The following is a 14,870-nucleotide window of genomic DNA, read 5'->3' as shown; positions in this document are numbered from 1 at the left end:
CAGTCTCATAGAATTTTATATCTGGTATGGCTCGGCTTCGCCTCGTCCAGTCCCGATGATGCTTAGGATTTCTAATTTGGTGTGGCTTGGTTCGCCTCACCCCGTCCCAATATGCTTAGGATTTCTGATTTAGTGTGGCTTGGCTTCGCCTCACCCCGTCCCAATGCATGCTTAGCTTTTTGACGTGGTGTGGTTCGGTTTCGCCTCGTCCCGTCTCAATGCATGCTTGGCTCGGCTTCCCCTCGCCCCGTCCCGATGCATACTCAGAATTAACCACCACCATTTTATTATAAATTAGCAAACTTAAAGTTTCATTATAACTTTTGGACAACTTGATATATCAGACAAAAAATAGGAAATCCTGCATTCTAATATTCCTATTAGAATGCAGAGGTGATGGCAATGTTGTAGAGCCGACAAATTGGCGGGCGACTTCAAGGTGATGCCGCAACGTTCCTCGGTTCGAGGAGCTTCGAGAATAAGAATAAAAAATCACCAATCTATTAAACAAATAAACTGTACCCATACAACAAACATGACCTAATAAATTTTCTACCAATCAAATATATTACATAGACATTTAAAACATTCCATACCCCCAATTAAACAGTGAAAAAAATTAAATAGTTGCCACGAATTTTACAGTATTATGCAGAAAATTTACAATGTAATCACGTTACAGGAAGAAAGAAGAAGCAACGCCTGGAGAAAATGAGAAAAACAAAATAGTTAGAAAACATAGAGACGGCAAGACAGAGGAAAATGGAGAATGTGAAAATTATGATCAAAAAGAAAAAGTTAGAGCATCACTTTAACCATTACCTCCTCACTGTATGATTGCACCACCGTGTTTGAAGACCTCTCTCAGTACAGTCTTCGCCAGCATTGCATTATCTAACACTCTGATCCAACAAAAAATAAGAGACATTAGAGATCAAAGTAAAATACAATACCTTTAAAACATAATTAGGGTTTTAAAAATACTCTTTTTTTTATTGTAATTCTATTAATGCTGTAAACAACCGTTCTTCTTACATTTCATAAGAAACTAACTGATAATTACCGGTGAACTATTCTCAGTAAACCTCTTTGTCCTTTTTGAAACTAAAGAGTAAAGAAAGTAACCATTAAAAGCAAAGTTCAAGGCCTAGTACAGTAACATTTAGTTTAATGAATTCAAGAGTATCGGTGAATAAATTGGACAAAATTTCTTGACAATTATCAAAATGAATAAAAAATTTGGGAAAACTATCAAACAAAACACTCATTATTTTAAGACGTGCAAAAATATAAATGAGTTTAATCACTTACCCTAATGGTTCCATCATCAAGGTACCCTTGAAACAGTTCACCCAAACCATTCCAACTATTATAAGATTGACCCCTGTACCGGTTGGTGTACTCATACCATGTTCCAGTTGAATATATAACTCATAATACTACCACTGTACTGAAATTACTAAATGGGTCTGAACCTGCATTGATTGAAAAACGGTGTAAGATCCCGGTAGCCACCAACATTATGATCATAGCTGCAATTCTGCTATTCATCTATATCTTGTGAAGTGTTGTGGTTTCACTTTCCCCATACCCAGAGGAGTAACAATGATAGGAATTAGTGGATCTCCACAGAACATCATCACTATCTGTATATATATCCAAATATTTAATAAGACTCCAAAATTGCATTGGAAAAATGAAAACAAAAATAAAAAAAAAGTTCTGAAATCATATCGATTTCTTGAAAGGCTCAGTACAAATTGATTCAAGTGTTCTTAATAAAATCCCAATATTAGCGAACCTGGGTAGAGAACTAACAGACATAGGGAAATATAATAAGTGTTGGTAGTAAAAAACCTAGGAAAGAACCAATAAACATGCATAGAGATGGAAGTTAAGAACTAACAGATTCTCCAATTTAATTTCTATCCGAGGGAAATGGAAGTTCTAAGACATTCTAGAAGTTCCATATTACAAAAATGACACAACATCTCAACTGAAACAACATCTAAACTGTCAACCTAAGTAAATGACTTAGGTCATAAAAGAACTAAGAGCAACCACTGAACTATTGATTTGCATTATATAATATACAAAACGAAGGGCTTCAGTAATACCTTTGTACCAACCCATGGAGACTGCTTTGCAATTTCTAAGAAAGGTGCAGGCAAAGGCTTTTGGCCATTGTAGCAATATTCGACTCCAATTGAATTCCAACTCGTAACAGAATTTATAACCTGAAACCACAGAAGTAAAAATAATACATAGAGTTGAACAATTATGTAAGAAGACGCAAACACGATTTTGAGATTAAAGCAGCGTTATAAGGATACAACAGTAATAGAAACAATCAGTAGTAATATGGAATGAATGCTTAGCCGTTACTCGAAAGGAAAGAATATAGTTCCATTATCGACGAAAATGGAAGTTCTAAGACATTCTAGAAGTTGCATATTACAAAAATGAAACAACATCTCAACTGAAACAACATCTAAACTTTCAACCTAAGTAAATGACTTAGGTCATAAAAGAACAAAGAGCAACCACTGAACTATTGATTTGCATTATATAATAATACAAAACGAAGGTCTTCAGTAATACCTTTGTACCAACCCATGGAGACTGCTTTGCAATTTCTAAGAAAGGTGCAGGCAAAGGCTTTTGGCCATTGTGGCAATATTCGACTCCAATTGAATTCCAACTCGTAACAGAATTTATAACCTGAAACCACAGAAGTAAAACTAATACATAGAGTTCAACAATTATGTAAGAAGATGCGAACACGGTTTTGAGATTAAACCAGGGTTATAAGGATACAAAAGTAATAGAAACAATCAGTAGTACTATGGAATGAATGCTTAGCCGTTACTCAAAAGGAAAGAATATAGTTCCATTATCGACGAAAATGGAAGTTCTAAGACATTCTAGAAGCTGCATATTACAAAAATGAAACAACATCTCAACTGAAACAACATCTAAACTGTCAACCTAAGTAAATGACTTAGGTCATAAAAGAACTAAGAGCAACCACTGAACTATTGATTTTCATTATATAATATACAAAACGAAGGGTTTCAGTAATACCTTTGTACCAACCCATGGAGACTGCTTTGCAATTTCTAAGAAAGGTGCGGGCAAAGGCTTTTGGCCATTGTAGCAATATTCGACTCCAATTGAATTCCAACTCGTAACAGAATTTATCACCTGAAACCACAGAAGTAAAACTAATACATAGAGTTGAACAATTATGTAAGAAGACGCGAACACGGTTTTGAGATTAAAGCAGGGTTATAAGGATACAACAGTAATAGAAACAATCAATAGTAATATGGAATGAATGCTTAGCCATTACTCAAAAGGAAAGAATATAGTTCCATTATCGACGACAAATAAACTTTATATGAATATGGATTACTAATCAAGTATCTGTAACAGGTAACATCTATACTTCACATGCATATGAACAATACTGGTTATCTTGGAAGCTTTTTCAAAACCGCCAACAATCATAATGATAGACAACCTACGAATTCAGGATGAACAATGATTTGGGTAAAACTGTTGGATAGCTTATTGCGATTGATAAAATTTTCCAATTATTGGAGGCTCAATAAATTAATTCCGAGTAGCAAATAAAAGTACATACTTTACTAACATGCAAAGAGGAAGTTATTGTTCAGAAACATCAATCTTTTTCAGAAGCATCAATTAGTTTTGTAAATCATAGCTAAGATAAATCAAATTACCGAATTTTTTCGACCAAATTAACTGGTCAACTGCAGCCATGACATCAGGCATATAACTTCCAAATGTGTAGAGTGTTTTGTACACAGCAATCCTACAAATAAACATAGAGTTCGACAGTTATGATAAGAACAAAAACATCACATAGATCTTGAAAGTATAAATTGACTACCAGGAACAATTTTAAGAATATTTGGTTTCTGCAATTTTTTATTTTGATTTAATTGAACCGGTGGTTCCAGGAATTTTGCCAAACACTTGTTGTGTATACTGCTGTTGGTTGAGATATGACATTTTATATCTCTTTCCCTGCAAAAAACGAATTCAACACAAACCCATATTGCCTAAACCATTAACCACTCATAATCTTCAAAACCTTGATTTGATGACTTTTCTTCCAGGCTTCCGAATTCAAAACTAAACCCTTAGCAAAATACCTGCACACCAATCTTTCCGAATTCACCATCTTTTGATTTAACGACAACAACAACAACGCTCGTGCTAGTCGATCCAACAAAAACCCAACCTTCTTCTCTGATGTTGTATGGCAGCCGACTTGTGAATAAGAACACGATAATTATATTATGGTTTCTGGATTGCAATATTGTTCTCTAGATTGGAAGCATTTCTTAGGGAAGAAAACCTAGGTTTGTTCTTAGGGTTTGTTCGTAGGTTTTTTCTGTATTGCGTTCTTTTTTTAATAAACAAATTTCTTTTTTTTTTTGATAAAATAAAAGATTGTATTACCTGATTTGAGAGTGATTGTCTCTTGCCAGAAGACTACAAAAATCAGCCGGAAAATTATTAGACAGATTGATGTTTATAACAGTGCTTCTAACAGATTTAGCAAATGCATTTGCAACTTGATTATCTCTCCTGCTAACATAAGAAAAAGTACAAAGCTCAAAATTTAAACTCAATTGTTTTATTTTTGTTAAGATGTTTCTATTCTCCCATTGTATAAGAAGAACCTCATCTGTAATGGATTGGATAACTAGTTGTGATCTTTGTGAGGTTTACAATATTGTGTACAGATTCTGTGGAAGCACCGCTAGAAAAAATCGGCTACGAAATGAGATCTCCCCTCTCTCCTCTCTCCCCTTCCCGAGTTCTCCCGTCTGTTGCCTATTCTAGCCGTTACTCAGTGTCGTCTTCCTACAACGGCTAGTTCCAAACGGTCGAATCTCACCGGAGTCGTTACCTGAATTTCAAAATCCGCTCGAAAACGTTTATGAATCTGAGTTCAAATGATGCATTACTACACCAATAGTTAATCTTCTCTTCTTCTGAGTTCTATGGATACATTATACCACTCAAACCAGTTCAATTTTTCAAAACACACCCAGAACCCAATCACCGAAACAGAACAGATGAATATAATCACAAGCATCGCTAGCATCACAGTCATCACATACAACACCAATCACACAAATCACATTAACAACACCCGAATCACTAGTTACATCAGATTGGAAGCTGGATTTTCCCCTTCCAAGAAAAATTATAAACACCTGATCATCACCAGTGCTCATCTCACAGATGTTGCTTCAATTGAAAATAGAATTAGAGTTTATTTCAAATTAAAGGAAACCAAGATTTTTTTGCCTTTGCATTTCAATGTTCTACAAACCAATCTCAATTCTAATAAAGCTCTATTCAGTTATAGTATCTCAATTTCAAGGCAATTCGTTTTAGCTCAGTTTGGAAATTACTATCTCACTTTCTATCTAGAAAATCCTTACGTCAGATATGATTCTCTGAAGATATTTTTTAGTGGTAGCTATAATTGATACAATTTTGTTCTTGGAATAAGCTCTAAATTGGGTCATAAGGCTTTGCTTGATATCTATCTACAACAATCTCCCTCTCTAGCTCTGAAGTATTTCGACTACCAATGTATAAGGGTCAACTGCTTGGAACCTGCAAATCTAAATCCTGGTATGTATCTGTATACAAGTTTGACTAAGCTTTCTGAGGGTAAGATTTTGATTCATTCTATTTCATACTGCATTTTATATCCCCCAAAACATTACATAAGAATCTTTTTTCCATTCATGTTATAAAAACTTCTATCTCTAGCTATTCCTATAATTTGAACCACTGTCCTAATCATGTGATCTCTTCCATGTATGCCTACTGGTCTCACTACACTAACACTCTAGTATATGTTGGAAATCATAGCAAAATTGTCTCAAGAAACAATTCTGATAGCAGGCACAATTATTTAACAACAAAAAAACCATCTTTAAAACCCAACACAACTTTGTTTTACAGCTTAGTAGCTTGCCATATCCAGCATGTCATGCACTATTCTAACCATCTTCTTAATTTACTTTTTGTATTTTTGATTCATAAGCATTATGATAGAATTATTAGAAGGCCTACCTCTAAGTATCCAGCAGTGTCATATTTTTGGCAATTCTTCACTTCCTTAGCATGTAATTGTCAAGGATTGGGCACTAGGGATGCTAAAAGATACCTCAATGAAATGCTTAATAAATTAAACCCTGACATAATATTCTTGTCTGAAACTAGGCAAAAGCATGATAAACTCAAGAAAACTTTACATGACTTAGGAGTCAACAACTTCTGGTATGTTAACCCAGGTGGGGCTAGTGGCACTGCAGGTAGTTTAGCCTTATTATGGAAAAGCAATCTAAACCTGGAAGTCTTATATTAGTCTATAAACCACATTAATGCTGTCATCAGAAGTGCCAAAAGACCTCCTTGGTTATTCACAGGTTACTATGGTAATCCTAATGACACTCAATCCAAGTTAAACTCTTGGAAACCCTTAAGAAAACTGCTATCTCTCACAAACTGCCTTGGCTGGTCACTGGAGACTTCAACTTCATTCTTCATGATACAGAAAAGTTCAGTTCCCATCCCATTGATGCAAATGAAGCCTCTATATTCAATGAAAAAGTTCAAAATTTAGATCTCATTGACCTTGGTTTCTCTGGCTGCCCTTTCACTTGGTCAAACAAGAGAAAAGGTCCTGCTTTAACTGAGCAAAGATTGGATAGAGGTCTAGCTAATGATAGTTGGTTGGATATTTTCCCAAACACTACTATCACAAATATGCTAGCCATTGGTTCTGACCATCACCCAATTCTGTTAAATTCTAATCCCCACTGGAAGAACGGTAAGATACCATTCAAATTTTTTGGTCCTTGGATAGATCATGCTGATTGCAGTAAAATTATTGCTGAATGCTGGAACAAGGTCACCCCAGGATCAAGTGCTTTCTCAATTGCCAGAAAGCTTAAAGACATCAAATTACAAATCAAAGTTTGGAACAAGGAAGTGTATGGAAATATCAAAACCAACATTGAAGAGTGCAAGCAACACTTAACTTGGTTACGTACTTACTACTTTAGAACTGACAGATGACAAGCTCTAGCTGATGGAAGAAAGCAACTCAAAAACTGGCATGACATTGAAGAGAAATTCTGGAAAACTAAGAGCAGGGATCAACTTATCAATCTGGGGGATCAAAACACAAGCTACTTCCACAGATCCACAAAAAGTAGAGCAAGAAGGAATAAAATTGAAACAATTCAAACTGAAGAAGGTAGTTGGATCACAGAACAACAGGAGGTAACGGACTGCTTTACCAACCATTTTTCTCATATGGAAACAGCTGAAACTATCAAACCTTCTTCTGAAATAATCAATCTCATCCCCTCAACCATAACTCCTGATGATAATATCACCCTCAACATAAGACCAGAACCTGAAGAAATTAAGGCCATCTTATTCAGTATGGCAAATGACAAAGCCTCAGGTCCAGATGGTTTTCCACCAAACTTCTTTAAAATCAACTGGGATATTATAGGTAATGATATTGTCTCAATGGTTCAAAACTTCTTCCTCTCTGGGCACTTGCTAAAAGAGATGAATGCCACCTTCATAGCCATCATCCCCAAGATTGAAACCCAACTTCCCCTGGCTATTTCAGACTTATCAGCCTCTGTAACACCACCTAAAAAATCATCTCTAAACTCTTAGCTCAAAGAATGAAGCCATTACAAAACAAAATCATATCCCCCTATTAATCAGCATTTATTTCTGGGAGGCAAATACATGACACTATAACTATTTCTCATGAAATTATACACACCATGAGATCTAATAGAGGAAAAAAAGGTAATTCTGGTACTATGGGAATAAAAATTGATATGGCCAAGGCCTTTGACAGAGTGGACTGGTTTTTTTTGATAACAATTATGAAGAAACTTGGCTTTGATGACCTATGGTGCAATAATATTTATCAATGCATATCAACCACCATATCAGCTGTTCTCATCAATGGTTCTCCTGACAAATTCTTCAAACCCTCTAGAGGACTAAGGCAAGGTGATCCTCTATCTCCCTACCTGTTCTTATTCTGCATGGAATCCCTTTCAAGAACTTTACTGCATGCCGAGGAGATAGGCCAATTCATGGAATAAAGATCTGCAAGGAAGCACCCTCTATCAGTCATCTCATATTTGCATGATCTTCTGCAAGGCAAATAAAATAGAAGCGGAAAATATTATGCAGCTCCTGCAGACTTTTGGAAATACTTCTGGGCAGCTTATCAACTTCCATAAATCTGGAGTCTTTTTCAGCAAAAACACCAACCCAGAGCTCATTCATCAAATTAGAAATGTTATGGGAGTTCAAGTTCTTCAGCTCAATGATAAATACCTAGGATCTCCTTTATTCACACATAGAAGCAAAATCAACTCTTTCAAGCCTGGAGTAGACAAATTGAAGCTGAGACTCACAGGTTGGAAACATACACCTCTTAACCCTGCTGGCAGAAAGGTAATCATCAAATCTGTCACCACTTCAGCTTGCATTTACCTAATGAACTGCTTTAAGGTGCCTAAGAAAACTTGCAAAGACATTAATAATCTCTAAAGAGACTTCTTCTGGGGTAAGAACATAAAGAATCCTTCTGGTTATTACCCTAAGGCTTGGACAGAAGTTTGCAAGCCAAAAGATCTGAGAGGTCTAGGATTCATGATTATGGAATTATTTAACAGCTCCATGAACAAAAATTGGATGGAGATTTAAGCAAGATAAAGATTCTTTATGGTATAAACTCATGGATGCCAGATATCTTCTAGGCAGAAATGTTCTCAGCATGAACACTAAATCCAAGGATGGGGACTCTTGTATATGGAAAGGAATACTAGAAGGTATAAGCAACGTACAACAACACTGCTCCTGGAAGATTGGAAATGGCAGAAGGATCCAAATTTGGAAAGATACCAAACTCCACAACAAAACTTCAAAAACCTCATCACTGCCCTCATTATATATATAAGTTAGAAGCCTTGATTCTTCCAGATGGAAATTGGGATGAAGCTCAAATTTCTAACATCTTCAGCAGGGAGGAAGCTGCTATTATTCTTACTCTACAGACACACCCAAATGAAGAAGACAGAATAATTTGGAACATCAACAACACAAGAGTTTTTTCTGTCAAGGACCTTTACCAGGCAAAAATTGATCAAATCTACAGAAATGACACCCCAGCTGGCAATTGGGAAACCATTTGGAACATGGAGGTGGCTCCAGTAATCAAAAACTTTATTTGGAAATGTGCACATGGAATTCTTCCCACAAATGCCAAGACAACTAGCATACTTCATTACATCAATCCATTATGCACTGTCTGCAATAGTGGAGAAGAATAAACCATGTCTCACATGTTCCTAAATTGCACTACTGCTGCTTCAGTTTGGCAGGAAATTCTTGGCACCTCCCATACTCTCTTTGATAACAATACTATCTCATTGAGTGGATGAACTCCTTGTTTCAACTAGGAAACACTGATTGCAACATCTATGCCACCACATGTTGGTACATTTGGAAAGCTAGATGTGATTTTATATTTAAAAAATCCATCCTAATGTGGGAGTAATCACCCTCAGAATAAGGAAACATTTGTGCAACCATAATAGAATTCATGCAGTGCCAAATCATATCTTGAAGAACTTCCCTCTCTTACCATAGGAATCTAACAATACTCATGCACATTACACCTGGAATGTAGAAACAAGATTTTGGAAACATATCAGTATCTGTACTATTCAAGATCCTGAGAACTTTATTTGTTACACTGCCTTAACTATGACATATTTTGCAGGAAACATCATTGGCTCTAGAGGACATCCAGGACACTATGGAGAAGGGGAAGTCACAGGAGGCGCTGACCTAGCTTTCCAGTGGGCCAAAGAGATGCAGCACACAAACATTGCAATATCTGCTGAATCAATGGACATTCTAGATCGTTTCAAACTACTCTACAATCAAGCTGCTCAAGGAAGATTTCATCTCACATACTATGAAGCGGGACAAAGTCAAGAAGACACTAGTACAAATATGGCCATAAATCCCATATCTTTTTTATTAAATCTTAGTATTATTACTCGTAGTCAAAACATGTAGGAATTTAACTTATCCCTTCTTTATAAGAATAACGTTGGCAGATTGGGTGGTACATCCAAAGCTGTTGCAATGCAACTCATATGTACTGCCTCTTAGTGCCTTTCCAGGCCTAAGCCTTTCCTATATAAAAAAAAGGATAACTAGTTGTGCATCAGCTTCAATGTGAATCCTCAAGATCTTTTTATCATTTGCCCATGTTAAAGCTTCACGTATGGCCATGCACTCCCCAGCTTCTGGGCTCAAAACTCCATTTGAGAAGCTTTCTTTGATTCCTTCACAGCTTCCTGTACCTGTGCGCAAAACAACACCAGTTCCAAGTGTTTTAGTATTATGACAGAAGGAGGCATCTACATTAAGCTTAAGAATATCATGTCGTGGTGGTTTTCATTGAGAGGTTAAACTGACATTCAGATTAATGTTGTTGGTTAAAGGTTCATGTAAGTGAGAATGCAGATGATAAATTATTTTATGCATGGAGCTAACAGGTTTGAGAGATACTCCCTGAAAAACTGCATCACACTTGTCCTTCCAAATAACCCAAAGTGGTAACCATCAAACTATAGAGTTTAGATTTATCTTTATATATGATGTCATTTAAGAACCAGCTTTCTACCCATTCTGACAATATAATGAATACTGTGAACTGCTTCAATATCTACACTTGAAAGCCTCCAGATTTTCTTTGCATGATCACATTCAAAGATTAGATGTTCTATGGTTTCTGCACTCCCTCCACAGATAGTACAATGAGGAGCAATGTGCTCATTATAGATGGACAATTTATATCTGGTATTATGCAGATCTCTGATGCATTTCCAAGCAAACAGTTTAGTTCTGTGCGCAGTATTTGTTTTCCACAGTGATCTCCAGACCTTGTTTTGGATATCTCTGCCATTAACTTGAACACCTGAAGTAGTCATTGTAAGTTTCTTGTATGTATTTTTCACAGAAAACTTACCATCTTTTGCTGGCATCCAAAGCATTGTATCTTCTTTTAAAGTATCAAGAAAAATGCTCATAATTTTCTGAACAATATTGTTGTCAAAGAGTTTGTAGAGCAAATCAACATTCCATATATCAGTTTCAGGAAGTATAAGCTCTTCAACATTCTGATAAAATCTGAAGAAATCATTGATTGGTACAGAAGGAGAAATCATGCCTGGAATCCATCTATATAACCAAATTTTGGTTGTCGTACCATTATTAACTTCCATGAAGTAATTTTGTTGTACCACCTGAATGCCTTTGACAATTCCATTCCAAGTATATGAGCCATTTCCAGCCTTCAAATCTTAGTGTATAATATCACCATTTTTAAAGTATTTGCTTCCCGTGATGTTAGTCCAGAGAGCATCATTTTCGTTGCACAATCTCCATGCCATCTTTGTAAGAAGAGCCAAATTTAGCTTCTCAAGATCTCTAAAGGCTAAACCACCTAATTCTTTAGGGATACAAACTTTGTGCCAAGCTATTAGATTGGAGCCCCTATTAGAATTATGACCCCAGAATGGTTAACTTGTTGATGAGCTGTGTAGGTAATTTGAAAGTACCCATTTGATAAATCGGTACTGAGTTGAGAACATGTTTGATCATGGTAGACCTGCCAGCTTGAGTAAGAGAAGTACAGGACCAAGTGGAGTATTTACTCATGAAATTGTCTTCAATATCTTTAAAAGCCTCTTGCTTTGAGTGAACCAGTAGCAGTGGAGAACCAAGGTATTTTTCTTTAGAACTCATAGGCTTGACTCCCGTTAGCTGAGTGATTAAATCAACCAATTCAAGATTATTTTTCTTGCTGAAATGTATGGAAGACTTATCAAAGTTTATTATTACCTGACCTGACTGAGTGCTGAAGTTGTGAAGAAGATCCAAAAGATTATTAGCTGAAGTAATATTTGCTCGAGTGAAAATCAAGCAGTCATCTGCAAAGAGCAGATGATTAGTGGCTGGAGAACCAACATCCACTTTAATTCCTTTTATGGAGTTATTCTGCTGTGCAGTGGAGATATGTCTAGACAAAAATTCCATTGCAAGAATGAATAAATAAGGTGACAAAGGATCACCTTTTCTGATCCCTCTTGTTGGTTGAAATTCTTCACAAAGAGATCCATTAAGCATGACAGAAAGAGAGGTAGTGCTAATACATTGGTAAATAAGAGCACATAAATCATCAGAGAATCCAAAATACTTGAGAACTTTAATCAAGAAATCCCACTCAAGTCTGTCAACGGTTTTAGACATGTCCAACTTTAAAGCCATCCATCCAATTTGCCCTCTTTTCTTCTTCATAGAATGTATTATCTCTTGAGCAATGACAATATTGTCACTTATGAGCCTTCCAGAGATATATGTTACTTGATAAGGAGAAATGATTTTCTTCATTAAGGGTTTGAGTCTTTGAACAATGAGTTTTGATATTATCTTATAAGAGGTATTACAAAGCCCAATTGGCCTGTAATCTGCAGAACAATAAGGCTTTTCTTCTTAAGGATAAGTGAAATATAGGTTTTGTTAATTTGTCTTAGGATATGCTTTGTTTGAAAAAACCTTATAACCATCTGACAGACATCATCTCCAACAATGTTCAACTGGCTCTTGTAAAATCCTGCCTGAAAACCTTCTGGACCTGGTGCACTCCAGTTTTCCATACTTTTAAGAGTATCATGGATCTCTTGGTGTGAAGGGATAGCTGTGAGTTGAATATTATCTTCATTTGTAATAATAGAAGGAAGTATCATGAAAAGTTCTTCATTGAGACTGACAGAAATTGAAGTACTTATCTCCTTAAAATGATATGTAAGGTGAGCTTAAATTTCTTGTGTTGTGTGAAGCCAATTGTTGTTATGATCCTGCAGAGAATCAATGTTGTTCCTCCTTCTTCTTTTGTTGATTTTAGTATGAAAATACTTGTTGTTATTGTCCATATCTTTAATAAACTGATCTCTGGATTTTTGAAGATGAATCTTATTCTTATGCCACTTCTGAAGCTCCTTGTTGATACTTAGAATATGATTATGGTTATCATCTGTTGGAGGTTGAGCTTGTAAAACATCAAGTTGTTGCTGCAAATCATCCACTTTTTGATGGATGTTACCAAAGTGATTCTTGTTCCATAAAGAAATCTCTTTTCTGACTGAATGAAGCTATTAACAAGTTGATACCCTGGAGAACCTGTGATGTCTATGCTCCAAGCTTTTTCAATGACAGAAGTGCAAGTGGCATCTTTTAACCAAGTAAGGAAAAACTTAAATGGCTTCCAACAATTAGGAACACTAGCATCAGATAAAAGCATTATAGGGGTGTGGTCGCTCCCAACTTGAGTTAAGTGCATAACTTTAAAATTAGGGTAGCTTAGATTCCAATTAAAATTTCCAAATGCCATGTCAATCCTAGACCTTCTAATCCCAGTTCCTAAGTTGTTATTAGACCAAGTGTAATCTTTCCCTTCATAACCAATATCCTCTAAACCATAAATGTTGACAATGTTATTGAAAAACCCATCAGAAGAGGAGGATATTCTAGTGTTGTCATCATAAAAATGAAAATTTAAGTCACCAATTAGGATCCAATGACCATTATGGTTTCTACTTATTTGTTCAGTATAATTCCATTGTTCTTGTTTCCTATCAAAGTCAGGGTAACCATACATACAAGTGAGCAAGTATTCAGGGAGACTAGGATCATGTTGAACAATAAGATTAAACATGTTGTATCTAGAATCACAAATCTCACAAGTGAAACCATCTTTCCAAAGAATGAGTAAACCACCAGATAGTCCTATAGGTTCAATAAAAGCTTGATTAGGATATTGAAAATGGGATATGAGTGGACGACTTTTATTTTTAGGAATTTTAGTTTCACAAAGAAAGATTATATCTGGGTTTTGAGATCTAATTAGATCAGACAGATGATCTCTGGTAGCAGTGGTCTTAATACCTTGAAAATTCCAAGATATTAGTTTTATATTGCGATTTGGAAAGAGATTGTAGGTTAAAAGAAGAAAAATAAAAGAGAACCTAAACGAAAACCTATCACCAAAACAATATGAAAATTTTACGTAACCCCTATTATGGCAATAAATGCATGCACACAAATGAAACGGGAAAAAACTAAGATAATGGAAGTGATTTCTAAAACTAGTAAGGGTCAGAAAAAGACTAATAAATGCAGATATTGAAACCAAAAACCTACGTGAAATAAAAAAATTAAGTTGAGAAATCAACAAAAAAATAATGATCGAGAAGAATAAGATTAAAACCTAATCCCCCTTGTGTGGAAGTGACATCTCACTATCTCCAGTTGTGATCACTTGAGCAATTGTTGGGGCAGAGAATGGAATCATAACACTGCTGTGTGACGAAGTCTCGGATGAAAGAGGAATATTGGATGTATCTTCATCAACCCTGTGTCGCTTTCCTAGTCTGCTATCTTATTCAGTGGGTGCTTGTTCATCTTTGATCAAGGAGTCCAAGTTGATAATTTCTCCATCTTTTGGAGGGATAAAGACATTCGATTTAACAAACTTATTATGATTCTTCTTTAGTGCAGGAGTCTTAATAGAGACAACGTTGTTATTAACAGCTACAACTGATATGTTCTTACGGATGTTATTAACCTTTCCAACAAAATAAGGATTCTCATGTGCTTTCTTCAAGAAAATTGCAGCATCCTTGCAAACAACT

General features: G+C 35.8%; 2 protein-coding genes across 5 annotated transcripts; both read right to left on the bottom strand.

Moving 5' to 3' along the window:
- Positions 1-486: 486 nt before the first annotated feature.
- On the bottom strand, positions 487-5,007 carry LOC113285608. Of its 4 annotated transcripts, none has more exons than XM_026534431.1 (9): positions 4,492-5,007; positions 3,747-3,838; positions 3,085-3,204; positions 2,602-2,741; positions 2,118-2,237; positions 1,592-1,646; positions 1,312-1,475; positions 823-902; positions 487-702 (listed from the first exon to the last, which is right to left on the bottom strand). In XM_026534431.1, exons 2-7 carry the CDS (start codon positions 3,796-3,798, stop codon positions 1,432-1,434), a joined length of 531 nt encoding a protein of 176 aa, XP_026390216.1. In that variant the 5' UTR covers positions 3,799-3,838; positions 4,492-5,007; the 3' UTR covers positions 487-702; positions 823-902; positions 1,312-1,431. The 4 variants fall into 4 exon arrangements, with proteins under 4 accessions (XP_026390216.1, XP_026390214.1, XP_026390215.1 ...); XM_026534429.1 differs by lacking the exon at positions 4,492-5,007 and adding an exon at positions 4,182-4,469 and having other exon boundaries at positions 2,602-2,721; positions 3,085-3,224; XM_026534430.1 differs by lacking the exons at positions 1,592-1,646; positions 4,492-5,007 and adding an exon at positions 4,182-4,469 and having other exon boundaries at positions 2,602-2,721; positions 3,085-3,224.
- Positions 5,008-10,308: 5,301 nt separating this feature from the next.
- Positions 10,309-13,894, bottom strand: LOC113290763. Its single transcript, XM_026540345.1, has 7 exons — positions 13,340-13,894; positions 13,096-13,250; positions 12,752-12,945; positions 11,789-12,647; positions 11,568-11,673; positions 10,826-11,471; positions 10,309-10,478 (listed from the first exon to the last, which is right to left on the bottom strand). The coding sequence occupies exons 1-7, from the start codon at positions 13,892-13,894 to the stop codon at positions 10,309-10,311; spliced, it is 2,685 nt and encodes an 894-aa protein (XP_026396130.1).
- Positions 13,895-14,870: the final 976 nt, after the last annotated feature.

The sequence above is a fragment of the Papaver somniferum genome, chromosome 6, assembly GCF_003573695.1.
Source record: "Papaver somniferum cultivar HN1 chromosome 6, ASM357369v1, whole genome shotgun sequence".
Lineage (NCBI taxonomy): Eukaryota > Viridiplantae > Streptophyta > Magnoliopsida > Ranunculales > Papaveraceae > Papaver > Papaver somniferum.
The sequence above is the reverse complement of the archived record's forward strand: the minus strand, read 5'-3'. Positions and strand labels throughout refer to the sequence as shown.